This window comes from Balaenoptera acutorostrata, chromosome 14 (genome assembly GCF_949987535.1).
Source record: "Balaenoptera acutorostrata chromosome 14, mBalAcu1.1, whole genome shotgun sequence".
Classification (NCBI taxonomy): domain Eukaryota; kingdom Metazoa; phylum Chordata; class Mammalia; order Artiodactyla; family Balaenopteridae; genus Balaenoptera; species Balaenoptera acutorostrata.
The window spans coordinates 15,724,485-15,751,183 of record NC_080077.1 but is presented as its reverse complement, the minus strand read 5'-3'; the positions used below and the strand labels follow the sequence as shown (position 1 = coordinate 15,751,183).

Genomic DNA, 26,699 nt, shown 5'->3' with positions numbered 1-26,699 from the left:
TTGCTGCTGAGTGGGAATATAAGGCTGGTGGTGACGGATGCTTATTGGTTCTTTTTTTGGCACCTTCTCCCCAAGCAGAAAAATCTGGATTTATATGTGAAATATCCTGATTTTTACTTTTTTTTCTTTTTGCACTGCTATTTTTGAAATAGCCTGATTTTTAAAATTTGGTTTATCAATTCAAAAAATTTAAACCCAGTGTTGACAAATAACAAGTCTTCAGGTCACACTGTGCCTGCACAGCCTCAGATCACAACTTCTGGGGGAGTGTTCAGGTCGCACCAGGCATCCCCAGTAGTTCTATTAATCAGGCCTGACTTCCTTCCCCAGTCTCTCCCAGGACCACCAAGTCTTTCATTATCAACAGATCTCTCACCTCCAGCCCCAACCTCGGCTCCCCACACAGAATCTGACATGTACACCTGAAAATAGAGCTGAATTCCAATTTCAGACATTGTCAGATAGGTTAAGGTGTCTTATCACAATTTCTGCCACATGAGGAATTATAGATAATTTAAAGCAGTTTCCCTATACAAAGGCCATATGCTCCTTGTTTTTGTATCAATTCATGGTTTTCTGACTATAATAGTGGGGACCACATTTAAGATCCTTGACTTATATGAGAGCCTCAAGAGAGACTGTGTAGTTAAGAAGTGGGTCATTGTGTCGACACATCACCCCAAACCGTGGAATCTTAGATTCAAAGATTTGGAAAGCGTTCTTTTTTATTTTAATTTATTATATTGAAGTATAGTTGATTTACAATGTTGTGTTAATTTCTGCTGTACAGCGAAGTGATTCAGTTATACATATATATATATATATTCTTTTTCATATTCTTTTCCATTATGATTTATTACAGGATATTGAATTTAGTTCCCTGTGCTATACAGTAGGACCTTGTTGTTTATTCATTCTCTATATAATAGTTTGCAAAAGCATTCTTGAATGCCGTAGGCTCCAGAGTCTTCACTTTACTAATCTAGAAGGAATCTGGAAGCCAGAGAGGTGAGTGACTTGCCGAAGGTGACCCAACTGTCTAGGAGAACTGTGATTTCACACATCCCAGCTCCAGGTCTGTGTCCTCTCCATGCATCATGTTACAAGCGGTGAATGATGATTTGGATTGAACAAAATAAGTTCAGCTTTGGGGGTGGTTTTTACTATGACATCACTAGGATGATAAGCAACCGTCCTTGTGAAAAACCTAATGCCCCAGTATTCTCAGAGCAGCTCTGTTCACTGGGGTTTACACTTTGTCATGTCCTGATCTGCACAGACTCCTAAGCAGGTGTCTTATGTTTGGAGCCACGTTGGCACCAGGAATTTGTCCCTGGCTTTGGGTGTCCTGAGACAGGTGACTAAGTGGTCCTGGCAAGTACTCAAGGCTCACATGTGCGCAGTCAGTCCCTAAGTCCCCTAGTAGTGGTACCACCAGCTGAGTGGAACGGCCCCTCCTCCAGACTGTCCTTTTGTGACCGCTTCTCCTCTTCAGGCTCCTTTGATGTTCCTTTTCGTCTGATTATACCTAGATGAAAACGCCGGGCAGGGAAGTTTACGTTGTGATTTACTGTAACCACACCTTATAAGCTGCCCTGTCCAAGTGGTTGCACAAGAACAGTCATGGTTACTGCCCAAGCAGCTCTGCCCAGTGTCTGGAGGGGGAGAAAGAAAAGCCCAGAAGAGAGAGGCTGATGTGTGCAGATTAGAAGATGGGTCACCCAGAGTAGAGAAGGAAACTAGAAGATTCTTTAATAAGGGGGCAGAGTTACAGTAAACATAGTTATTAATTGTGGTATGCAATATTATGTTGGCAAACAAGATTGTCCAGAGAAAAATCTAGGTTGAATGATCACCATGGGCGTAATGCCAAGTACACCAGCCGTCTACGCTTTCGGGAAGTAAAATGATCTGGATGGTCTCTTCTGTCTGCCTGGTTTCCCCCAGCTAGCTTCTTCTCAGCCTTCAGATGTCAGTTCACACATCCTTCCCACGGGGAACCTTCCCTGACCACCCCAAACCTGCCCTGGTCCCCCTGGACATGTTTTCACAGCCCCCCGTGCCTTCTCTGCAAAGTCCACGTCTCACGTAGAGTTAATCACTTGTTCGTGTGATCGCTCAGTGTCTGTCTCCCTGGCCACACTCTGTGCACTCTGAGGACAGACTGTTGTTGCTGGTTCAAATGGAGAGTTTAATGAAGGGGCTACTTCACTGAAGGTGGTGAGGCCATGGGAGCTAGCAAGGAATGTGCGGCACCCAGAGACTGCGGCAATGGCGGGAAGCCTTAACCGCCATTCTTGGGGACAACCACAGGGACCCTGGATGGCCCAGGGGACACCGTGGAGTTAGGAGAGCCCAGTGAGAGCTGGAACTATGGAGGCCGGGCTGCCTCGAATGCAGCCACTGCTAAACCCCAGACCCCTCATCAGCCAGGGGGCAGGCAGGTAAGCCCCTATTTCCTTCTCCTCCGGCCTCATAATACTGGTGTCTCCCACTAGCCAAACCCAACTGGAAGCCAGCCAGCAGGGAGCAGGGCGTGTGGAGAAAGACGGGGCGGGGAAGGGTCCGCACATGGGGAATCGCCTTCACATAAATTTTTAATTTTATTTTAAAATTTTATTTATCTTATTTCTTCTACTTTAATTGCACAAATAATACGTGTTCCTTAAAGAAAAGGCAGAAACTAGATCATAGTGGTAGTGAAGGAACTCCCCCATCATCCCACCTTTCCTGCAGCTCGTATAAATGTTTGGGCTTTTTCTCCTTCTTTCTCTCTTTTTTTCTTTCATCTACTTATAAAGAACTTGGAATTTTTTTATTCAGAACAAACCAAAATAAATTTGGTGACATTTGTTTCTTGGCCTAATTAAGATTAACCCTGTAGCCTAACAGACAGCCCTATTTCCTTTCCTTTGTTCTGTTCACATAAACAAGTTACTTCATGTACCTCTGTGGGAACTGGGAATTAGGCAAGTGTTTAGACGCACAAAAACTCTCAGCAAGTTTGGCTCCCGGCTTGGATACCAAGTAATTAAACCTAAGATGAAAGGTGAGTCCAACAGCGCTCGATCTCTAAGACTGAAAAGGAAATATAAGTGCAGGCAGCCTCCATCAGCTTGATGTTACTGTCAGTGTGAAGTTACTATCCGCTTTCCGTATTACTTGAAGGGCAGTTTGAAAACAGGGGGAGAGACAGTTGAAAACAGAGCAAATGTTTACGGATGCAGTTCTTGTTACATCTGAGCTGTTGCTTCGTCACACTCGTCACGCTTGTCATTATTTATCTGATGCCTGTGCAGTCCCGCTGGACAGCAAAGCCATGTCCGTTCACTGAGCCCAGCACGGAACCTGTTAACTAGGCAGCCGGTTAGCAAGGCTGGGTTAGGGGTCGCTGTTCTTAGTTAACGTAGAGAGAAGGTATGGAGGGAGAAGGTCAGCAGGTCGTTGCTGTGTGTGCCAAAGTTCTGAAAGGCAAAGACCAGGACACATGGCAACAGACGGGTATTTAAGACCGTTGTAATACCATAACAAAGGCGGCAGCCTCATTGCCTTCTTTGGTTTAAAAAAAACAAAAAACAAAAAACCGAGAAAGTACTAAGTCCTTTAGAGAGGAATAAGTTCTGCTTTCCTGGAGTGGGGTCTGTATTTGACCTTTTACAAATTTCTGCCTGAATGGGGTTGTCCTTGAGAATAGTTTAAGGAGACCAAACGAATAGAAGCTCCAACCACCCCGCTTCAGTTCTAGAAATTAGATCGCCTCCCCCCGGGATGAATCCATTTGCTCTCAGGTCACACACCTGGAGGTTCAGCTGTCAGCCACTGTGACACTGAAGGTAGCCTTGAAATTGGGGGAAGAAGACTGATGGCGGTGATTCTAAAGGATGGCAGTTGCTGGAGGGAAGATTCAGAACAAGTTCAGGGACTGACTCATAGCCACTCTGGGTGGCTTGTCTATGTTTCCTCTGCAAGCTTACATCCTCATCACCGCTACTTTTTGATAACTGTCTCTCTGAACCCACCATCTCGGAGTCTACAGGATGGGGATGCAGCTGGAGAGGTCGAGCTGAGCCCTCCCCATCACTCCATCCTCTCGGAGCTGTGGGGAAAAGGCTGGCCGAGGGGGCTGTCTCTCTCCTCTGCCAGGATGTGAAATGGTTTTGCAAGCTGGCGTAAGGGTTATGAACCTCCATGGTCGTCACCCTGAAACTATAATAGATTCCTGTTTTAATGATTATTTTGGAAAATACTGCTGCAGGATTTCAAAAGAGTCTCCAAGCCCCTTCTACAAGTTCAAGTACATTTTTTTAAAGAGTGTTTTCCAAAGTATAGATTGTGTTGAATGCCTTTAGTTATGAATGGATTAGATGTGTGTTATCTCCTGGAGAAGAATGTGTCTGGAAGCAGAGTGCATTCTTAGAGGGATAATTAGTTCATTGTGCTTAGCACAGCGAGTCCTCCCATGGTGTCCTTAAAGATGGGACTGATCTAGTATTGAAAGCAAAAGACTATTTGTAACATATTGCTTGCTTGATGTCTAAAAATTGTTCAGTTCAGAAATAACTAAGACTTGATTTCATCGTCTCTGGACTGTAAAGACCAAAATATCCTAATAACAAAACAGCATGAAAAACAGAGCCAATGACTATCACAGAGATAGAGGAGTGAGCCCACGGAGGACCTCCTGAAACAGCACAATTTTAGAGTCCCCAGGATGTGTGTGTGCCCTTCCAGGCCATCTCGGTGGTTTTCATGGCCGAGTGGTATATGATGGAGAGGTTAAATCGTGACTTGATTGGCAAGGTAAGGGTGAGCCGTGAAAAAGTGTTGTGAATTTGTGGGTTTGTTTTCTAAAGTTCTTACCATTATGCCTCAATACTGACATTTTCATGCAATGGGGGATGAGGAATTATATTTTCAGTTGGAAAATTTGAATACTGGTAACTATTGATTATTTATTGTTTGGTTTCCTGTGTTAGATTCAATACTCCAGGACTAACAAAAAATAATACTCCTTTCACTAACTATCTCCTAGACTTGAGGGCTTGTGTCTGCCTTAAACCTATGTCTTTTGCTGAGAGTAAACACTTCTTAAATTTGTGAAGACAAAGTTGCTTATCATTAAAATTATTTCACTTTGAAAATAGTCCTTGAGAAAGAAAAAAACAGATTAGCTCTTTTGTTTGTTTAGCAAAGTATATGGTTTGGTTTATATAACAATAGCAGGGCAGTTTATAGCTGGTGACATTTTCTGGGTTGAGAGTAGTCTGGAATAGTGTATAGAGATTTTTGATAAACAAAGACTGCACTGCAGAAGGGTGTTAGTACATCATATCTCACTTTCAGGAGGAAGGTCACCGTGTCCTCCTAAGGGACATCAATGGGACAATGGGATGTGTGACACCTCCTGGTATGCAACCGACTTTAATGTTTACTTTTATTCTGTGGCATGTGCTTAGAAAATGTAATCTCATGCTTTTTTCTTTCAAAGAAAAGAGTTCTAACAGACTAAAAAAAAAAAAAATGAGTGTTTTGTCAGTGGCCTGTGCATTAGAAAACAGCTGGTTTTACCATTTGTATTGGGAAATGTGTCACAGTGGCAATATCTTAAATCACAAAATAAACAGCTCCCTCCCCCGCCCCCTCCGCTCCAGGCTTTAAATTGTTGTGCACCGTATATAAAATATTAGTTGTGGCTTGAAATACCCCTTATAACTTCTAGCACGTTTGCATCTGAAAATGTAAGATGATTGTCTAAATCTGCCTTACCTGGATGATATAAAGCAAAATCTTTCCTTGAATCTGAAAAATATATGCATGCCTTTGCCCTCCCTCCTTCCTTTCTCCGGGCCATTCTTTCATCCTTCGTTGCCCAGCTGCTTGGAGCTGTTGCCTGGCTGCAGAGTCAGCCAAGTCTGTCCGTTAGGTCAGACCGTGCTAAGCCCCCAGAGCTGCGTGTTATCTGTGCTTCTCTCCGCAGACTCACAGCCCTGCCACACAACCCCATTCCCGCCTCCTTCCTAAGCACCCCTGTGGACCCTCAGAAGGAGGCTCGGGCGGACGACACCACTGTGGCAGTGACTCAATAAGCCTTCCCAGGGGATATTAGCATTTTAACTGACGACTTTTACCTTAAACCAAAAAGAATTGGTTTCTCATAGTGGACTTGCAGGCCCTATGGCAGATTTCCGGGAAGGGATTTTTTTCAATGGCAGGGCTCTCTGGTCTTCCTCCAGTTAGGCCACAAGACTGGCCTGCAGTTGACTCGATGGCTGGTTTGTGTCCTGTGGATGCTGCTCTTTTACTCCTGGGTCCCCACTCCTGGCGAGGATACCGTGAGTAGCTCCTGTGCTTCCTGTAACCAGCGTTGTGAGGGAATTAACAAGAGCTGCGTTCCAGTGAGAGTGTCTTTTCCACCTAACAAGGCATAAATGTGCATTTATCTGTGGCCAGTCTCACTATCATTTAAAAAGAGATTTTGCTGAGCAAAAACAATCTTCTCACCTCCCATTAATATTGGCAAATAAAATATGCAGCCAGAAGCGGCACTAGTATTTGTTCCTTTTACATGTCTTGGGATGGATTTTGCTGCATGCACCTGCAAGACCTGCTAATCGCCCAGGGTAACCCATGTGTGGGATGAGATGGGAGGGCCTGGAGAGCAAACCATCGCAGAGCTGAGGTGGGGCAATGAGAGGCCTGAAGAAAACACTGAAGAGCTCCCCTGCTCTCTGGTGGGAAAGAACCTTGAATGTTGCTCAAGAAATGTAACTTTCTCCTCCCTTTCCTTTCCTCTCTGCCCTTCTGTGTCTGTATCATCCCTCCCAGGCCCTATGCACTACTCATCTGTTAACTCATTCAGCAACAAAATCTACCTGATGCTCGTCTCTTCTATAAAACAGTGTAGTATTTGCAAATAACCTACACACATCCTCCTGTATACTTTAAATCATCTCTAGAGTATGTATAATACCTAATACAATATATACCTAATACAATATAAATTCTATGTGAATAATTGTAAATACAACGTAAATGTTATGAAGTTGCCAGTGCACAGCACATTCAAGTTTTGTTTCTTGGAACTATCTGGAAATATTTCTTTCAGAATATTTTCCATCTGCAGTTGGTTGAATCCGTGAATGTGGAACCTGCAGATACAGAGGACCAACTATGCTTGGTGCTGGGATAAATATAAAGACAAAATGTGTTTGTGTGTGTGTGTGTGTGTATGTGTGTGTCTTCCGGGCTCTGTAAAAGCTTAAAATTAAAAAAAACACCTAGATTCAGAATTCTATGAACCCTCCATGTTTGTGGATGCAGTATAGGGTGGTTCCTTGCAAGTGATCTGAAAGGTCTTTACTCATACAAGTTGATGATTTTGCTAAAGCAGTAATCAAAGGTGAACAAATGACTGACTTGTGGGACATATATGGCCTGTGCTGTCACTTCAAAGCTGCCCTTCAAGCTAAGTCACTTGTCCAATGTAGAAGTTACAGACTGCCCAGTAGCTACACTCAAAGTAGCTTTGCTGTTTTTGTTCACTTGTAATGTACACAGCATCTCTCAGAAATGGCTTCTTAAAAATATGTTTCTTCGCCACAAAAAAAAAAAAAAAGAACCAAGTACAATAAAATTTTATTGGAAGATAAAGGAGTTAACTTATCTGTGGATACGCACAGAAAACAAATGAGTCAATAAGAAGCCAAGAGGGAATTCCCTGGCAGTCCAGTGGTTAAGACTCTGTGCTTCCACTGCAAGGGGCGCGGGTTTGATTCCTGGTCGGAGAACAAAGATCTCCATATGCTGCGTGGAGTGGCCAAAAAAAAGAAGCCAAGAGCCTCTGTGTATACCACCCCATCACAGAATTTAGATCTTTGTGTCTTCCACATGAATATCAAATCTACAGCATCGAAAAGGTCCCTGCTCCCCAAGCTAATAATCCAGGGTAGGAGAGAGACGATTAGAAAATAAATATAAGACCACGTGACACTTACTCTAGTTGTAATAAACAGTCGTTTAACAAATGGAAAGAGCAGTGGGCTGGAGTGGTTGTGGAAGATTAGATGGGGCTCATAAGATTTGACCTGACTCTTAGTTCAGCAGAAATGGAGGACTTGGACATGGGTCTGGGGGGCGTCATTTCAGGGGGCAAGAGAGATCACTGTGGAGGACAGAATAGAGGACTAAGAGAGTCCCCACAGCCCAGGGAGGGCCCTTCCTCTCAAACTACCTTTTCAGCATCTGTGACTTAGTGATTTCCATCAGACTGGTGAGTTTTGTGGGGGAGAAAGAAGTTGCCTTCTGAACTGATTGATAAATTTCCACCAAAATGGCCCACTGATGTAGCCCCGCATATGTTCAGCCTTATTTGAAAGGAAATAGGCATTAAAACAAATTATCCTATTATGTTGTTAGTTTAAAATCACTTAATAGGCATGATACAAATAGCTGTATTAAATATGATCGGCTAATGTTATTTTCCATAACCACCAGTGAATGCTTTAAACGGAACTTCTATTTAAAGGATTTTGATCCTCTGAAATAGTTTACTTTTAGGTGTCTATACATGGGCATAATCCATACTTTGAGTTTTAGCTCCATGGTGCAGTGGTATCTGTTTTCAAGAATATTTTTGTACTCCTGAAGACCTTCATCTGAAGAACTCAATATCTTTCTCAAATAAGAACCTTTTGAATCTTGATATAAAAATAGATATAGCATTTTAAGAAGGACGGGTAGCCTTAGGGAAATGGAAACCCAGTATAATTCGAAGGTCTCTCCTACCGAAGTGTGGGAGTAAGATCATTCTGTCTTTACTACTTAGTATTTTTTTTAATTAATTAATTAATTTATTATTTATTTTTGGCTGCATTGGGTCTTCATTGCTGTGCGCCGGCTTTTCTCTAGTTGTGGCGAGCGGGGACTACTCTTCGTTGTGGTGCGCGGGCTTCTCATTGCGGTGGCTTCTCTTGTTGTGGAGCACGGGCTCTAGGCGTGCGGGCTTCAGTAGTTGCAGCACATGGGCTCAGTAGTTGTGGCTCGTGGGCTCTAGAGCACAGGCTCAGTAGTTGTGGCGCACGGGCTTAGTTGCTCCACGGCATGTGGGATCTTCCCGGACCAGGGATCGAACCCATGTGCCCTGCATTGGCAGGCGGATTCTTAACCACTGCGCCACCAGGGAAGCCCACTACTTAGTATTTATGAATATAAAGTCACAGAACTAAACTGTTTTCCTAAGAAATGCCTGTAAGTTTACATTTTAGGTATTTGTCTTCAGATAGATTCTTCAATACTGTATTTAAAATACTCAAGCTTAAATGTATTCCTGTGTAACTTCACAAAACTGTATTAATTGTCTCGTTAAGGGAAACTAAGGATTCAAACTTCCTTCAACTGTGTGTTATTCTCCACCCCCACCCCCAAACTTCACTTTAAAACTTATGCGAAAGATGTGTCCCTTTCCTTTGAAACAGACAAAGTTCGGGAAGTGAACTTGAAAATATGAGAGCTCTGAGACCTTGTCGCTTTTGTGGAGTTTAATGAGAACCGTGGCCAGAGCCAGGAAGGTAGAGCCCAAGCAGCTGTAGGCGAGTGTGGGTTGTATTTGATGTTCACAAAAGAATGGCAGTCGCAGGGTGTTGCTCAGCGAAGTGTGCATTTTCAAGTTACCCACAGTGGTGTCTATTGTCCTGGTTCTCAGCTGAATGATGTCATGTTTCATTTAAGGCTCTTAGTGATGCTGAAGTCTGTGGTCTGCACACCAGGGGGAAAAAGGCAAGGAGAAAGTTGCCAATCAGGTTTTTGTAAAGCCTTTGTGTGTTGGGTTTTGAGAGATAAAAGCTGACTCATGCAATATTTCTACGGAAGGAGCTGCACAGACTAGTAAAGGCTTCTGGTTTTACCTGACTGAGCTCCCAGTGAGGTCACTGCATCAGCTGAAGGCAGACAATGCGGCTCAGTCTGGGTAGAGCCCAGGTAGGTGCAAATGTGGATGTGCCCGGGGAACCCATGCCCCACACCCTCGGTCCTTCCCCCTGGAGCAGCCGAGCCCATCAGCCTTGGTGAGAAACTGTCGCCGGGGTTTTCTCCACAACACTGTGCAGGGCCAGCAGCTTGCTTGCATATATTACAACTGTTCTGTTATGAACGCGAGGTACTGAAAAGAGTTCTCCAACAATGGAATTAGTCTAGAAGGTGATTTTTTTTCCTCCATCTGAACTGCAGTTTGCCTTCAAGGGTGTTTGCCTTGTTTTGGTTTGGATTTGATCTTCCCTTAAAGTTAGGTTGAAATAATCTAGAGAGCTGATGTTGGTGACTCTGGGGAGAAAACTAAAACCCTAACTGTTCGTGCAGCGACTGCTGAGTACTTTCACGTGCTTTCTTTATGAGGTTCATGCAGGTTAAGCGGGGGGAACAAAATCAATGTTTGCAAATTTTATGCTTAGCAACTGTAGTGATGAAACTTAGCCGGAGTCTAGCGGTAACCAAAGTCGACTAAGTAAATGCAGTTTCCATGTTGAGTGTTTATTGGTAAGAAATCCTTTTGTTAGCAGGAATAATTGGAGAGAAAAGGGCATGAATTGTAGTCAATGCTGTTGCACATTAGAATCTGATTTTTTGGTTGTTTTTTAATTATTTTAATTTAGTGTTACTAATATATTTGAGAGAAGATGTATATGTTTGGCATTCCTTTTCATTAATCATATTGAACATAAAATCAATTATTTTAATTTAAAATATTTAAATATTTGATACCGACTGAGGTTGTGATTTTTAATTTCTTTAAATAACTTTTTCAGATTATAAAAGTGATACACTTATTGAGGAAAAGTGATATTTACAAATAAATATCAAAAGAAAAATCATCCATTCTCCTATTTGGTAAAACCAGTGTCAGTATTTTATTCTATATCCTTTCAATCTTTTTCTCATGTGGATAGTAAATAAGTAGTATTTCAAATTCAAAATTGGGATCACATTGTACCTATGTTTATAAACCACCCATATTACTCAGCTGTATATTATGACCCTTTTCTATACACTTAAGGGTTTGAAAGGGCGTGACATTTAATAGCTTTATATTGTACTTTCTAGATGGATGTATTCACTCAGATCTCTATTGTTAGACACTGAATTCTCTTCCTCCTCTTTTTTTCTCTGAGAAAATGTTTAGTGTACTTTATGGATGGTTTACTTTCTCAGAGCACTATTGTTAGTTATTTGTATTTCTCCTCTTCTTCCTCCTCCTTTTTCTTTAAGAAATGTTATTTAGCCTAACCCTCCCTCTCAAGAGCACAGAGATGGTTTTGGAACTGAGCGTGCTCGGTGCAGATGGAGCCTGTGTATGTAGCTATCATTGTTTCGTTACTGCCTTGAGACTTATGTTTCCACACGAACAGGAAGGAAGCTGGAGCATAGATTGTGATTTAATCTGAATTAAAAATAGAGGTTTTTTTAGCCTTTGGCAAAGTCAGTGATATATATTTCATCATCTAAGACCTGGCATTAGTAGAATAGAGAAGAAAATTGCTATTTTGTGGTTACTGCTTGTCCTGTGATTCCAGCTGGGAATGGGCCACGCAGATGTGGCAGCCAGTGACTTGGCATTGATTTCAGAGTAGGAGCTGCGTCCCCACCGTCGGATGGCCCGGGAAAGTCATCTAGTCGAGCTGCCCCACTTATGCGCGAGGAAACCAGAGACTCAAAGATTGCAATACAGACCTCCGTGGTACAGAGCCAGGGCAGAAATGCAGCTCCTCTGAAGGAGAAACTGTTATGTCATAACTTGATTTCTGGCTGGTCCTCTGAGCTCTTTCTGCACACACAGGTGGGCACATACTCATTCCTTCCCACACACACGCTATTGGCACATTGGTATCATGCACTTTATACAAGTAGCTTATGTTTAGTGCTTCATTTCCTGATCTCTAAGCTCTTTTTCTGCCCTCTTCTATGAATCTATAGCCAAGTATAAGAAATAATGGACTAGAAATCAGAAACCATAGTCTCTGATTCACTGTTCTACTTTGAGCATGTTACCTAACCTCTCTATCTTTTTTCCCATCTATAAAATGTTCTAAAGGTAATGACACATGTGAATGAACTGCAAGGCTTCGTGTGAGGGGGAAGGGGTGTGTGTTTTGTTTTTTAAGGATAATTTTGACAGAGAGTTAAAGCACTGGCATATCATAGTAAGGCGGATCTGTTATAACAGAGGCTGGTTATCTGTTCTGGTTATCTCTTGCTGCATTACAAATCACTTCAGAACCTAGTGGTTTGGAACAACAACAATCATTTCTAATCTCTCAAGGTTTCTGTGAGTCAGGAGTTCAGGAGAGGCTCTGCGAGGTGGGTCTGGCTCAGAGTCTCCCAGTGTCGCAGTCAGACATGACAGGGCTGGGGTCATCTCAGAGGCTGCTCTCTCACACGTCTGGTGCCTGAGCTGGAAACACTCAGACAGCAGGGGCCAGATCAGCCAGCGTCCCTTCAGCTTCTCTCTGCATATCAGTGGGGTCTCACCACATGGTTTCTCCACAGCACATCAGCTTCAGGATAACCAGACTTGTTAATGGGGTGGCTCAGGGCACATCCAAACCCAGTTATTGCAAGGCCCTTCTGTCTTCGTGCTCTGCCATACTCTAGGGCATTGGTGTCATGTTCATGGTTCAGGCAAAGATCCCTGCCACATCTGGGTCCCCGTGGGAAGGGGGAAGAATGTGGAGGACCAATGTCTGATGCTTGAAAAGTGGACCCCCAGAGGGACATACATCTTTTCCACTGGTGAGAACTTGACCACATGGCCACATCTAATGGCAGGAGGCTGGGAAGTGTGCTCAGCTGAAACTCTATTCACTAAAGAAGAAGGGGGAGTGGGTTTTTGTGGACAACTGCCCATCCCCCTGAAAGTGATAGCAACCCACAGAGTAGCTTTAACCCCACCCCGTAATCTCCTTCACCTCCCACACCAAATCATCTCCAAAAAGCAGACAGTAAAAGTCTGCTACTACTCCAGATTCCCTTAAGGGAATTCCCTTAGGTCTTCTTTTAACCAAACTGACATGCCTGTGACCTCAGTAGAAATTCTGGAGTCACCACCTTAGCTAAGACAATTTAGCTAATATATTAGCTGCATTAATTAGGGATATCTAACTCAATCCCTACTCAACTGCAGGAGCCATTGTACCTCTTAGTTTTCACTGACTGGATAGGAACCAGTTAGTAAATTATCTGAATATTTAGTATCAGACTTTACAGCCCAAAGAAATCTTTGATTCTCTTTCAACCCCTCACCTCTTGTTTGAAGAAAAGCATTTTTGCAAAGCAGCTTTTCCTATCCTTGATCTTCTTGTCCAAATTTTTGCTTTACTGACTCTTCAATGGTAACAAGGCTTTTTAAAATTATTTATTTTGGAAAATTTTTTAATTTACAGAAAATTTGCCAGGATAGTTAAGTGTTTCCGTACGCCCTTCATCCAGCTTCCCCCAGTGTTAACATCTTGCATTACCAGAGTACACTGGTCAAAACTAAGAAATTAACATGGTAAGAAGATTTTTTTTTTTTTACTTCTTGATTACCAAACAGCTACAAATAAAAATGAAAATCATGTTCCTTGGATTGAACACTCTGAGCAAAAACGTGTAATTGTAGCCTTGGACTTACCATTAATACAAGAATCATGTTGGTATTTTAGAAAACCAAGAGGTTGATATCTGGTAGCTTTTATCTACTGAGCCCTTCACTATTAACTCAGAGATGTGTAGAGGAGGATTCCTCAAACACTTGGTGTTGTCTTTGAAATATATAAATGAATATCTTTTATAACTTTGACTCAAAAGTTTGTTTGTTTGTTTTTTGAATCATCAAGTGAGTTTACAACTTTGAGGCTCTACCAAAGACTGGCTCTATATTAAATGACCTTTGCTGGCTGATAGAATAACTTCTTGCTTATACTTTAGTCCCTCTGTTTCCTCCTCTTCACAGAGAGTGTAATAAGGAACTACATGATTTTAGTTATTCACTGGTCCTGAGCACTCTACATTCTCTTGATGCCCATGACTGTCCTGCCAAGGAACTCCAATTAGGTATTTGAAGTCTAGAATAGCAATGAGCAGAATGTGGAAATCCTGATCACTTCTCCTCCCAGCTGTGCATATAGTTTTTTTTAATTCATTCATTCATTCATTCATTTATTTTTGGCTGCATTGGGTCTTCGTTGCTGCGCACGGGCTTTCTCTAGTTGCAACGAGTGGGGGCTACTCTTCGTTGCGGTGCACGGGCTTCTCATGCTGTGGAGCATGGGCTCTAGGCACGCGGACTTCAGTTGTGGCACATGGGCTCAGTAGTTGTGGCTCTTGGGCTGTAGAGCGCAGGCCCAGTAGTTGTGACGCATGGACTTAGTTGCTCTGCAGCATGTGGGATCTTCCCAGACCAGGGCTCGAACCCGTGTCCCCTGCATTGGCAGGCGGATTCTCAACCACTGCGCCACCAGGGAAGTCCTGTGCATATAGTTTTGCCTTGCGTTGTAAAGCTCTCCTTGGGGGTTGTGACAGGGTGCAGTCGGCTGTGGCCCGTCAGTCTCCCCTTTGACTTGTAAACATGGTCAGAGAAGCATGGACTTTTCCTGCCAATGAAAGTTCTGCTTCACCCCTAAATCAGCCTCAGAGGCAAGTTAGAGCCAAGAAGTGCTACTTTTGATTCTGACAGTGACATTCCAAAGGAGGGCAATTAAAATAGTGGACGTTTGAAGAGCAAACAAAGAAAAGCCAAGGAATTCAAGCTCTTTTGCCTAGAAAAAACTTAGAGAGGCTTGTCATGAAGTAAGATGTGTGAAAGTTATCTACATGGGAGCCATACAGCCATATTGTTCTTTTCACTGAGAATGGGACAAGAAGGCATGTTTTTATTTTGATGGCTTTTAAGCTACAGTACTCCTAGTTGTAAGAATCAAGGCCCCTCTACACGTGCTTCCACCACCACCACCTCCAGGTTTAACAAGGGTCAGAAGGACCAAGACCCTCAAGGCGGGAAAATCAGCTTACTTTAGGGTATTCATGGTCAAAAGATCCACTAACATGGGCCATTAGCAATGATTGGCAAGTTCTCAGAAGTTGCTATATTATTAGTCCTGTGTTTGAGGTCTGGTAAGAAAAAGAGAGAGGTTTTGAGAAGGAGAGCAAAGCAAAGCAGCAAGTTACCCAAATGTTAACACAATCACCAACATCTTTCACTCAAGGCGAGGATAAAGCTTTCTTTTTTTTTTTTTTAATTCATTAATTTATTTATTTATTTTTGGTTGCGTTGGGTCTTCATTGCTGTGCATGGGCCTTCTCCATTTGTGGCCAGCAGGGGCTACTCTTCATTGTGGTGCACGGGCTTCTCATTGCAGTGGCTTCTCTTGTTGTGGAGCACAGGCGCTAGGCATGGAGGCGCTAGCACAGCTGTGGCACGAGGGCTCAGTAGTTGTGGCTCGCAGGCTCTAGAGAGCAGGCTCAGTAGTTGTGGCGCATGGGCTTTGTTGCTCTGCGGCATGTGGGATCTTCCCGGACCAGGGCTCGAACCTGTGTCCCCTGCATTGGCAGGCGGATTCTCAACCACTGCACCACCAGGGGAGTCCCAGATAAAGCTTTCTTGCTCTACAATTTTCTTTCTCGTGTTTCAGTTTATCATGGGAAACCAGCTACCCCAATATCCAGTACACAGCCCTTGTCTCCCAATTCTATTTTCGCTAACTCATAACAATATTGTATATTAATGAATGGAGTAAAAAAAGATAAACTTCAAATTGTATTCACCTCTTCATTCACTATTATTGGAATAAAGATTGATAAGGAAGTAAGTTTAAATCTTACAGAATAATATAATTATCTAGAAGATTTCTAGATCATCATTGTCCAACTGAAATACAATGCAAGACACGTATATATTTTGTAATTTTCTAGTAGCCACATTTTAAAAAGTAAGATGGGGCTTCCCTGGTGGCGCAGTGGTTGAGAGTCTGCCTGCCAATGCAGGGAACGCGGCTTCGAGCCCTGGTCTGGGAGGATCCCACATGCCGCGGAGTGGCTGGGCCCGTGGGCCACAATTACTGAGCCTGCGCGTCTGGAGCCTGTGCTCTGCAATGGGAGAGGCCGCGATAGTGAGAGGCCCGCGCACCGTGATGAAGAGTGGCCCCCGCTGGCCGCGGCTGGAGAAAGCCCTCGCACAGAAGCTAAGACCCAACACAGCCATAAATTAATTAATTAATTAATTAATTAAAAATTTTTTAAAAAAGATGAAACCAGTGAAAATAATTTTAAGATCTTTTATTTAACCCACTATTCCAAAGTATGACTTCAACACGTAATTAATATAAAAATTATTAGTGAAGCATTTTACACTTATTTGTTTCATGCTACATCTTTGAAAGCTGGCATATATTTTACACTTAGAGCACATCTCTTTGGATGAGTTGCATTTCAAGTGCTCAATAGTCACATATGGCTACTGGCTACTGTGTTGAACAGTGCAGCTCTTAAATATTAATAATTGATGAATTGTATTAGGAAGAATAGGCCAGACAGAGTGGAAATCTTAAATTATTTTGAAGGAGGTGAGAACAAGACTAGACAGTTTTTATGAGGTACATTTCCTTATGTGAGAAAACTATAATTATCTATATAATCAACATAAAAAATGTTATCCATTAACAGATGCAGTCCCCTATTATATGCCATTATATGACCTAGCTTTAAATGTTTCACTTCTGTCATTGGCAGTTTTCGAAAGTATTTAATTTGGGGCAGAAAGCTTGGCTAAATACTAGAGATACCAAATATCTCAAATATTCTATTTTATTCTATTCAGTTGGCACTCTGAATGGGCTGGTCTAGTGGCCTAGAGCACAAGGCCTGGTATTGGAACATATGAAGCCTTCCTTGGAACCGGGTCCAACTGATGCTGGTATATAAGATTCAACCATGAAGGGATCCCTGTTGACCCGAGTATCATATCCCACTCTCTCCAGCCTTTGAAAGTATAAAAGGCACTATCAGCCCTAGCAGTCCAACATGGACTCCTCTAAAACATCTGGCAATTTTTTGTTCCCCTTTAATCCCTCGGTCCCAATATTGGCTGGCTAACTTGGAGTGAAAGTAAGTAAAGAAATGAGTCTCTCTGTTGTGTTCATTTTTCACCATCCTGATAATGAATATTTGCCAAGAGTGATGTTACTGTCAAATATGGTTTTCTCTACTGGAGAGAAGGTTGATTCTCATCTGGTCGGAAAATCAGAAGTTGTCCTGGAGACCAGTGTATCCAAATCGATGATCTAGACCTTTCCAGATGCTCTTTCATATAGAGTAGTACATCCAACTTATGTTTGGTCCTAATTCATAGCCTCATTGGCCCATTGGGACCTTAAAGAACCCTTATATACTTCCCAAGTTAGTGCCCATTCCTGAAAGTGACATCAACCTCATGGTTATGGTTGTGATGGATGCCATTGTGTGTCTGCTCCTAATTTGAACTGCCCAGGACTTTCTTAACACCAATCCCAAACATGGGTAAGCATCCTTTGCTGCAAACATACCTAAATGCCTGGCTGCTTCTTGGATTCTTCCAACACTCAAGTTGGATCTGGATTTTCAGCACAAGTGCATTTTAACTACTATAACCAATCCATGTTTTATAGGCCATAAAGCTGTTACAGAGCAAGCAGAAAGAATATTGCAAAAGCTTTAAAAATTGGGGGCAAATATACCATGTGGTAGTGGTTATGCTGGTAATTTACTGATTTTCTGCACGTTTCTTACCATTCCTTCTTGTTGACCCATTAGTTCCTTTATTCGATATTCATAACTTTAATAATTGCAGTATAATCTTGCACAAATATTTACCATGAATATAAACTATCTAGAAAAAGTCTGGATGTTGAAGGATATAGACTTGATGGGTTCTTTTTTATTTTAGAACTATTGGTACCAGCTGTTTGATGATCTTTATTATCGAGTCAAACCAAATTCATGTTCCTTCTGAAAAGACAATCATTAGTCTATATTCTTGTTATTGTATTTGTCTTATTATAACCTTCCATACCTAAGTTTCACTCTCTTATTTTTCTAACAAGACCTATAGACATGGATTTTGGTGGATTTTGAAATGAAACAAATTTCTTCACTAATCACTCTCTTTATTGCGAGGCATTTTGTTTCTATAAACCTGGGATAGCATTGCTAGGGGGATAAAGTGTGGATCCTGCCTTTCAAATGAAGAAGATTGGAACTTTGTGTGTTTCACCAAAATAGCTTCTGCAAGTTTAAAGTCCATGAAAGGTCTTTTTTGGACCCAAGATTTAAGTGCTGTTATTTAATTGCATGGTCACACTGTCATGTTATTGAACTCTACGTGCAGAACGTGTAGTTCATCAAATATACTCTGTAACAGCTAACTCCATGTATACCGCAAATGGAATGCCAGCTTTCAAGAAGAGATTTAGAGAAATGTTCTGATGGGATGGTTAAGTTTTAACGGGGATGTGGGTCTCAATATTTTGGGTTTTCTTACCCAGAATTAGAAAAATATTGTCCATGTGACACTTTCCTTAATGCTGTGTACAAGTAAAGTGTAAAATTGTCAGTGTCGTTAAGTAGTGGTGCTTCCAGGTTGGTAGCTTAAAATTTTGTGGAATTATAGTGGAATACTTAAAATCTAAAACAATGCTTCTCAAAATACCGTAAGAATCACGTAGGATGTGTTTTAAATACATAAGCATCACCTGTGGTGCTTGTTAAAGCTCTAGATTCCTTGTGCCCTGAGCCCTGAGCCTTGATTTAGTAAATCTGGACTAATCTGCTCTATTAGTCATCCCAGGTGCTCACACTTTGAGGCCGTGGATGCAGTGCTTCTCAAACTTTAAAGTGTGTGCACATGGTGTTGGCGTCTTGGTAAAACGCAGACTGACGTTCAGTAGGTCCAAGGTAGTGCCGGAGACTCTGATTCTGATGCATTTCCAGATGATGCTTTAGAAACTCCAGCTTTGCAACTCAGCGTCCCATGGGTATCTTTACATATCTGTCTATACCTAACTTGCTACCTTTTTGCTTTTGACCACGTAGATGGAGCTAGGTTTTAACCGCCTTTAAACTTTCTGTTTGATATAATTTTAAAATACTTGCCTACCTTGCTTATCTTGTCCTTTTTCTTATTTGTTTCTTTTCATGTGTATAGATGTGCACCAGTTGCGCCTTGAAGTGCCATCCGCTGTGACACAAGCTCCAGATCCCAAAACCACAGCCAGGCCCCCTCGCTGCTCCCAGGACCTGAAAGCCATGGAGCTTTCCGACAGCGACCGCCCGGTCAGCTTTGGCTCCACGTCGTCCTCGGCCTCCTCCCGGGACAGCCATGGTTCCTTTGGCAGCAGAATGACCTTAGTTTCAAACAGCCACTTGGGCTTGTTTCCCCAGGATAAGGAAGCAGGGGCCATAAAGCTGGAGCTGATGCCAGCCAGGCCGTTTTCCAGCAGCGAGCTGCCGAGGGACGGGGCAGCCGGGCAACAGAGCACGGACCAGGGCAGCGAGAGGCAGCCCTGGGCCCAGCACAGGGTGGAAGCCAACGGGGCGACCAAAACGGGGGCAGAATCAGCCACCAGCCCCAAGCTGCTCTATGTGGACAGAGTTGTGCAGGAGATTCTGGAGACCGAAAGGACTTACGTGCAAGATTTAAAAAGCATCGTAGAGGTAAGGCACATTGTTGGCTTTTCAAGTTTGTCCTGCGGGATCAACCTGTTCGCAAAATAAGGAGCAAAGCCAGGTGTCTTCTAAGAGGCAAGAGTGGTGTGAATGTTTAAACAGATCATAACTTAAGAGAAACCCTAGGGCCATCCTCTCTGTGTTAAGACCCTCTTAATATTTGCATTCACGAATTGATTGCATGCTAGGAGTAAGAATGATGATACCAGCGCGTACACCGGTGTGTTGTGTTAGTGAATCCTGCCCCAAAGGTCTGAGAGTCTCTGGCAGAGAGTGGAGCAGACAGAGGATGGAGGCTTCCTGACTTGCAGGTGTCAGGTGTGTACTGACTGAGCCCATCAGGCTATCTTCGCCTTAATCACAATTGTCTCCTGGTGTCTGGAGCTTCCAAAACTATAGATGCCTGTGTCTCACCTCCAGAGACGGATTTCCTGGGCCTGGGGTGTGGTCTGCGCGTAGGAGGAAATTATGGAAGATCCCCAGGTGATTCTTCTGTGCAAACAAGCCTGGGAATTACCGTTTGATGCTGTTTTCTGTATTGGTTGGTATTTGAGGGAAGGTGGTGAAAGATAGAGAAAAACCCTGGGCTTGGTCTTAGGTGTTTACTTTTCTTTTATGGTAAGCAAGTTTGCATAAATTCTTTTACTCCCTGCAAATTGAACTCAGCTCAGGTGCCAGATCGCAGACTCTGGAAATTCAATTATTAATTTGTTGTTGTTGTTTTCCCTGTATCCTTTCTTTTTTTTTAAATTTTTATTTTATGTGGGAGTATAGTTGATTTATTCAATTATTAATTTGACTTTGATTTAGAGTTAGGTTTTCAAGGATGAAGTAAGAATTACCAGAGCCACTCAGGTATTAATTCATTCTCAATTAATGATTTAAAATATTAGTATTAATAGTTCAAAGACAAATTGATATTATTGTAAAGCTACACTCCCTTTGCTGCCTAGTACTATCCCAGATTCTTTCATGCGTTAGTGCCTACTTCCTGTTTTTAGACTTTTAATCTAAAATGTGTTTCAGAATAAAGTGGTGGAATATTTACTGATGAGGACATTCTCCACCAAATACATACATTCTTATAGCTTTAGGGGAAAAACAAATTCTAAGGCACGATTGTGTGTTGAGTTCCACAAATGATCGAACCAGACCCTGTCTACTAAAAATAGTTATGACATAACTTCCCAGTAAAAATAGAAAAATCAACTGATGCTCAACCAAAACAGTATGTGATACCAAATGTAGAATAAACCAGGCCAATTGTTTCTTTAATCTCAACAATGATGTCATTTGTACTTGAGAAGAAATACCTGTGAAACAGCCAAAAATTTTGGAACCTCTCAGGAAATTTATGGTTGTCAAAGCTTTCTTTGGTCTGTCCTTTTTTCTTTCCTTCTTGGAAACTTTACCACTTCATCAAACCTCACCGTACTGACAGAGAAACCTTTAGTGACTAACCTGGGATTCTGTGAACACTCTTGTTTTTTCTGAGGCTGATTGACAAACCTTAGGTGAGAAGAAATAAGGTAAGATGTGTATGAAAGAAAACAGATCAAGACAGAATTTTTCTTCTAAGAAAGTTTCAGCAGAAGTTTTATTCCAAGCTCTCCAAATGTTCTTGCCTTTTTTCTTTTATCAGTGCATTAGCCATGTTTTACACTAGGGGTTAGTGGACTTTTTCTGTAAAGGGCCAGATAGTAAATATTTTAGGCTTTCTGGGCCCTAAGCTGTCAGTCCTAACTGCTCAGTCCTGCCACTGTAACCCAGCAGCAGCCCCAGACACTATGTCAATGAAGGGGTGTGGAAGTTCCAGGAAAACTTTAGGGCTGGGCCGGACCCAAGGGCCATGGTTCGCCAAGCCCTGTATTAGACTATGAATTTGTGCCTGCATTTCATCAACTGTAAAATGAGACTAATAATACCTGCCTTATAGGGGTGTTATTATGAGAATTCAATCTGATAATACATAAAAATCTCACACAACAGCACCTGGCATGTGGTAAGCAATTAATAAGTGGAAACTATCATCATCACGGGCCTCTTCTGCATTTGCTGGTTGAGAGTGAACAAACCACTCTCGACTGGCCCAGTTATAGCTGTGCTATGTCTTTCCTGAAGTCTTTCACAAAAATAAACAGATTAGTAATTCACTACAGCAGAAATTTAATTAGGAAAAAGTAATTTAAAACGGGTGATTCCAACATTATTGTTTTGAAGGCAATTGGATTATTTCTGAGGAACCCACGGAAAATCTGAGGTGACACGTAAGAGGGAGAGGAGAGATGAAGAAGGTTGTTGGAGGGAGGGTGGTTGGGAGAAATGTCCCAAATATAGAAGGAGGCACCGAGTAGGAAGAAGTAGGTGCTGCTTTGTTCCAAAGTCACCGGGATGCTTCGAGTCACATCCCCTCCCCACCTAGAAAAGTGCAGAATCTCTTCAGATCAGGATTGGTCACTGAGCCTCTTCTTTTTTTTTTTTTTTAAGGAATTCCTTATTTTTATTATTTATTTATTTATCCATTTATTTTTGACTGCGTTGGGTCTTCGTTTCTGTGCGAGGGCTTTCTCTAGTTGCGGCAAGCGGGGGCCACTCTTCATCGCGGTGCGCGGGCCTCTCACTGTCACGGCCTCTCTTGTCGCGGAGCACAGGCTCCAGACGCGCAGGCTCAGTAGTTGTGGCTCACGGGCCCAGTCGCTCCGCGGCACGTGGGATCTTCCCGGACCAGGGCTCGAACCCGCGTCCCCTGCGTTGGCAGGCAGACTCTCAACCACTGCGCCACCAGGGAAGCCCCACTGAGCCTCTTCTTGACACACTTTTGTATGTGACCACCTCTGTTTCTCAAGATCACAATTTTCACAAAATTGTGAAATTTTGTTTTATCTAGTTCTTTCCTTTATGGAGAGTAACCAATTACTTTCCAGCTTGCAGCAACTTTACCCAATAAAGACTGTTATGAGGGGTATTCTTTTAAAATACAAAGCGTCAACTCCTTTAAAAATCCATTTTTCTTGATCCATTTCTAACCTGTTTTTATAGTTCTGTAGCTGAGTTCTCTAACATCCTCAATTTTTCAAATGCAGAATTTTCGGTTGGGAAAAGGGCTACTTAGTAACAACCTACCATAATAAGCTCTCACCACACAAAGAGACAGAGTTTGTTTGTTGACTTTCTAAGCAAGAATTATTTCTGGAAAAAAACATCTAATCATTTATAGAGATAACTGGGAAGTCATTTTTCACTTATGCAGTAGCACAATTTCGGACTGTCTGCACTCTCTACTTTATTGACTTCCCACTAACTAATATCCTTCAATAATCAGTCTCGGTTTAATTAGTTTTCCTGTAAGCGGTACATTTTATCTGTAGTATATCCTATCCATACATAATCCTCACCACTCAGGTTTAGGTTTAGTTCTTAGAATTTATAAAAAGAAACATTTTTGTGAAAGGTCATTGGTATATACGCTGATTTAGAAGATGTTAATACAGTGTGCTTTGATAGCTCAGCATGGTACCAAATAGCATCAGAGTAGCTTATTTCTGAGAAGAGATCCTGCTGACATTATCTGGGCAATAGGATTCCCAGATGTTGGTTACAAGGCAAAGGAGGATGTATGTCTTTCTTTCCCTACATAGAGATATTGTATTAAAATAATCCCAAATATATTGGTATTTTTTTCTTCCCCATGCTATTTAGGAATTCAAAAATGAATTCCTAATGCTTTCTGAAAATGTAACTGAGAAATGTTATTGTTCTTATTGTTATTGGTCTTCATCCCTTGCATCTTCCTCAGACCCCTTTCTCTGTCCCCCCATCCCCTCCCCATGGCTACTGCATCCTCTGCTCCTTTGCCTGACATCCTAGTGATTTGCTTTTGTACACTTGACATTTGAGACAGAGAGAGAGGTGAGGTCTTGACTATCACCCATACTGAAAGAAACAATAGAGCTGTTATTTCCATTTCTATATATGGCTCCTAATAGCATTCACAGATAAAATGAGATAATAAGTATGAAAGCAAGTTTTAAAAGTTAAAAGTAAAATCGCCAATGATACAATTTGTGGAGAGGGAGAAATTCATAGCTGGAAAGTAGGAAATAAGGGTTTCTTTCATGTTTAATGGGACGTTAGATTGACTGAGCAGAGACTCTCATGCGTAGAGGGGGTTTCTTTAATCTTTCTAAATGATCTATAAAAGAGCCTTTGACAGTCTCATAAACTTGGCCCCAGATATAGTTCATGGCCTGTTCTAACCTTTTTAGGAAAGTTTTTAAATAATTCATAGCATCATGTAATACTGTGTAATTAGAAGTTACATCCCTTCTACAAAATGGCATCTTTGAAGTATAAGAAATACTAAATTAAATCATCTTTTGGGATGCTGAGGACATGTGTAGTTAGTGAGGAAAAAGTGGGTAAAATATTAAAAGTAACATGTGAGTTTATTTTTTTTCTATCATATTCCAGAAAGCTAAAATCCTTTTCCAAGCACTTTATCCTTACAGTGTGTTAAAAAGTTAAGAAGTGATTATTATAACTTTACTGTGTAAAATTTAAAGAGCCAAAGCCTTAAGCAATCCTTGTTGAAAGCATTCAGCATTGTTCAAAAGCTGTAGCTACACAAGGATTATACCGTTGATCTCCAACCCCCAGCTCTTGTATTTATTGGTCCACAGGGACTCTTTGTTTATCGTGTGATAGTACAGACAGTGGCAGGGTAGGTGGACGAGAGAAGGATGCTTTTCACACACTTAGTGACATGAAGCACATTGAAAGCTATTCTGCCTGTTGCCATAGCTTAAAGAGGCCGCCCTTAGCACCGGAGGTATCCGTTAGTGGAAGGGGAACTCTCATGCTTGGGAAGCGAGCCTCTCCCAGGTCTATGCAGAGTGAATGAAGGAACCCAGTGATCAGGCCCAGGGCATTTGTGCAGTGACTCCACCCTTGACTCTGCCTGGAGACTTAGGTCTTAGGCTGGTGAGGTGAGTAAGACTTGGATAAAATGGAATCTGAGTGGGCTTTTGTCCTGTGCCACCCCTCAAGGACAACACTGTCAAGCTTGGAGGTGGTTTCTCTTGAAGCCTGGCTTCCTGCGGATTCTGTTGGAGAGATAAGATGTTTTGGTGTGGTATGTCTCTGCTACTCTTTTCCCTTGGCCGTGAAAGGATGGCTTTACATGGGCATTCCCTGGACCAGCCTTAACTGCTTAGGATACTTGACAAGAGGAGAAAGGTTTTGAACCAAGGGAAAAGGCTGTTGAGATGTGGTGAACTGTCATAGATTTTATTGTCTTTCTATTTGCAGATGTCCTCACTCACTACTTTCCCTCCAGTTTAAATAACATTTATTAAACTGACGCTTTTTATGAGGTTCATTTAGACTAAGATTTTTTTAATATTGTGGGAAGTATGTGTTCAACGCTAGAGTGTAGGACTTGTCAAGGATTGTTTTTAATGAAGGCTTATTATGTGGGTGGGTTTAACAAAGAACTTACACTGTAGTACTTGGCATAATGTAACGTACTTTTTCTTTTACATGGCATTTGAGCACTTTTGTTTGAATGGGTCTATTTTTCCTTCCAAGGACTTTTATCAGGGTGGGTGAATGAGATCTTTCCTAAAACCATTTAAGATCTAAGGTAATTTGGAAGCAAACCTGTTAAGTAGTTTCATGTTTATGTAGAAGTTATTCCTCAAATAGCACATCTAACCACTGTACATGAGCCCCCCAAACTTCGCTTTGACTGTTTGTTTCCATGCCTCTTTGTTGTTGTTTCGCCCCCCTTCTTCCCTACCCTACCCCACCCCACTCTCATCTCTTGTCACCTTAACAACGACAGAAACTTAGAAGGTGAGAACATAGTGATTTTGAGTGTTCATCTCTTCTACTGGTTGCAGCCTAATATGGGAGGGAGGACAGGGACCTGGCCTTTTAAGTCTTTTGTCCATTTGGAATGTTCTGATCATACCTTCTGATTAATTGCTAATGAACATCGAAAATAGGTCAAGGTGGGCAGCATTTAGTAAAAGCAAAGTGAGTTGAGGTTTGCAGAGTTGCTGTGCAAAAGTAGCTGTGGGCTGTTTACACAAGTTCGTGTATACTTAATGAATGATGTCGGTTTATTTCCTCCAAATCGTTCTGGCTAGATCTTGAGTCAAAACTTAGGAAAATTAGTCAAAATAACTATACTGGTCGGATTCTCCTGGGAGCACGGTAGACAGTGAGTATCACCAACGTGAAACCTTAAGCTTTGTGACCACACCCGCCACCTCAATGAATCCGAATGGCTGTAAACATACGTCTTAGCTACCACTTCTAAATTTTCTAGATACGTGCCTTAATAACAAAAACACCAAAAAATAACATGAACAGCAACTAATATTTGAGTACTTACCGTATTTCAGGCACTGTATTAATCACTTATCGCCTCACCCACAGCCCCATCTTGTGGGTACTATAATAATTTTCTTATTTTTAGCACAAGAATATTGCATGTACAAAGAGTAAAGGAACTTATCCAAGGTCTGTAAATGGTTAGTGGTAGAACTGGAACTGGAACCCAAGTTTCACTCTAAAGCCCCTCTTTTACTACTACACTATTATTGTAAATCTCTTAGAGTCTAGCAGAGGGCTCAGAGATTTTGGTCTTCTTCTTAAGCTCTCTAGGGCAGGGTGTTGCAACAGCAGCACAATAGACATTTGGGGCTGGATAGTTCTTGGCTGTAGGGGATAGTCATGTGCATTGTAGGATGTTTAGCAGCAAACCTGGCCTCTACCCACTAGATGCCAATAGAACCACCACCATCCCCACTCATGACAACCAAAATTGCCTCTAGACATTGCCAAATAGCCCCTGAGGGACAAAATTCCCTTGGTTGAGAACCACTGTTCCAAAAATTTGGAAGGCATAATGTATAAGAGTAGGCTAAGCCACAGTAACAGATAGGCCCCAAATTTAGTGACTTAATACA

At 42.0% G+C, this 26,699-nt stretch overlaps 1 protein-coding gene across 5 annotated transcripts in view; it reads left to right on the top strand.

Annotated features, from left to right (window-relative positions):
- The window catches only part of PLEKHG1 (pleckstrin homology and RhoGEF domain containing G1), a 223,337-nt gene that overhangs the window by 110,880 nt on the left and 85,758 nt on the right, over positions 1-26,699 (top strand). For 3 of the 5 annotated variants that reach the window (XM_057527985.1, XM_057527986.1, XM_057527987.1), the window contains one exon: positions 19,205-19,713. In XM_057527985.1, coding sequence (XP_057383968.1) covers positions 19,306-19,713 — 408 coding nt within the window. In that variant the 5' untranslated portion in view covers positions 19,205-19,305. Of the gene's footprint in view, positions 1-9,951; positions 9,976-10,163; positions 10,195-19,204; positions 19,714-26,699 lie in introns of those variants that run through there. The other 2 variants (XM_007196884.2, XM_007196883.2) reach the window with 2 other exon arrangements.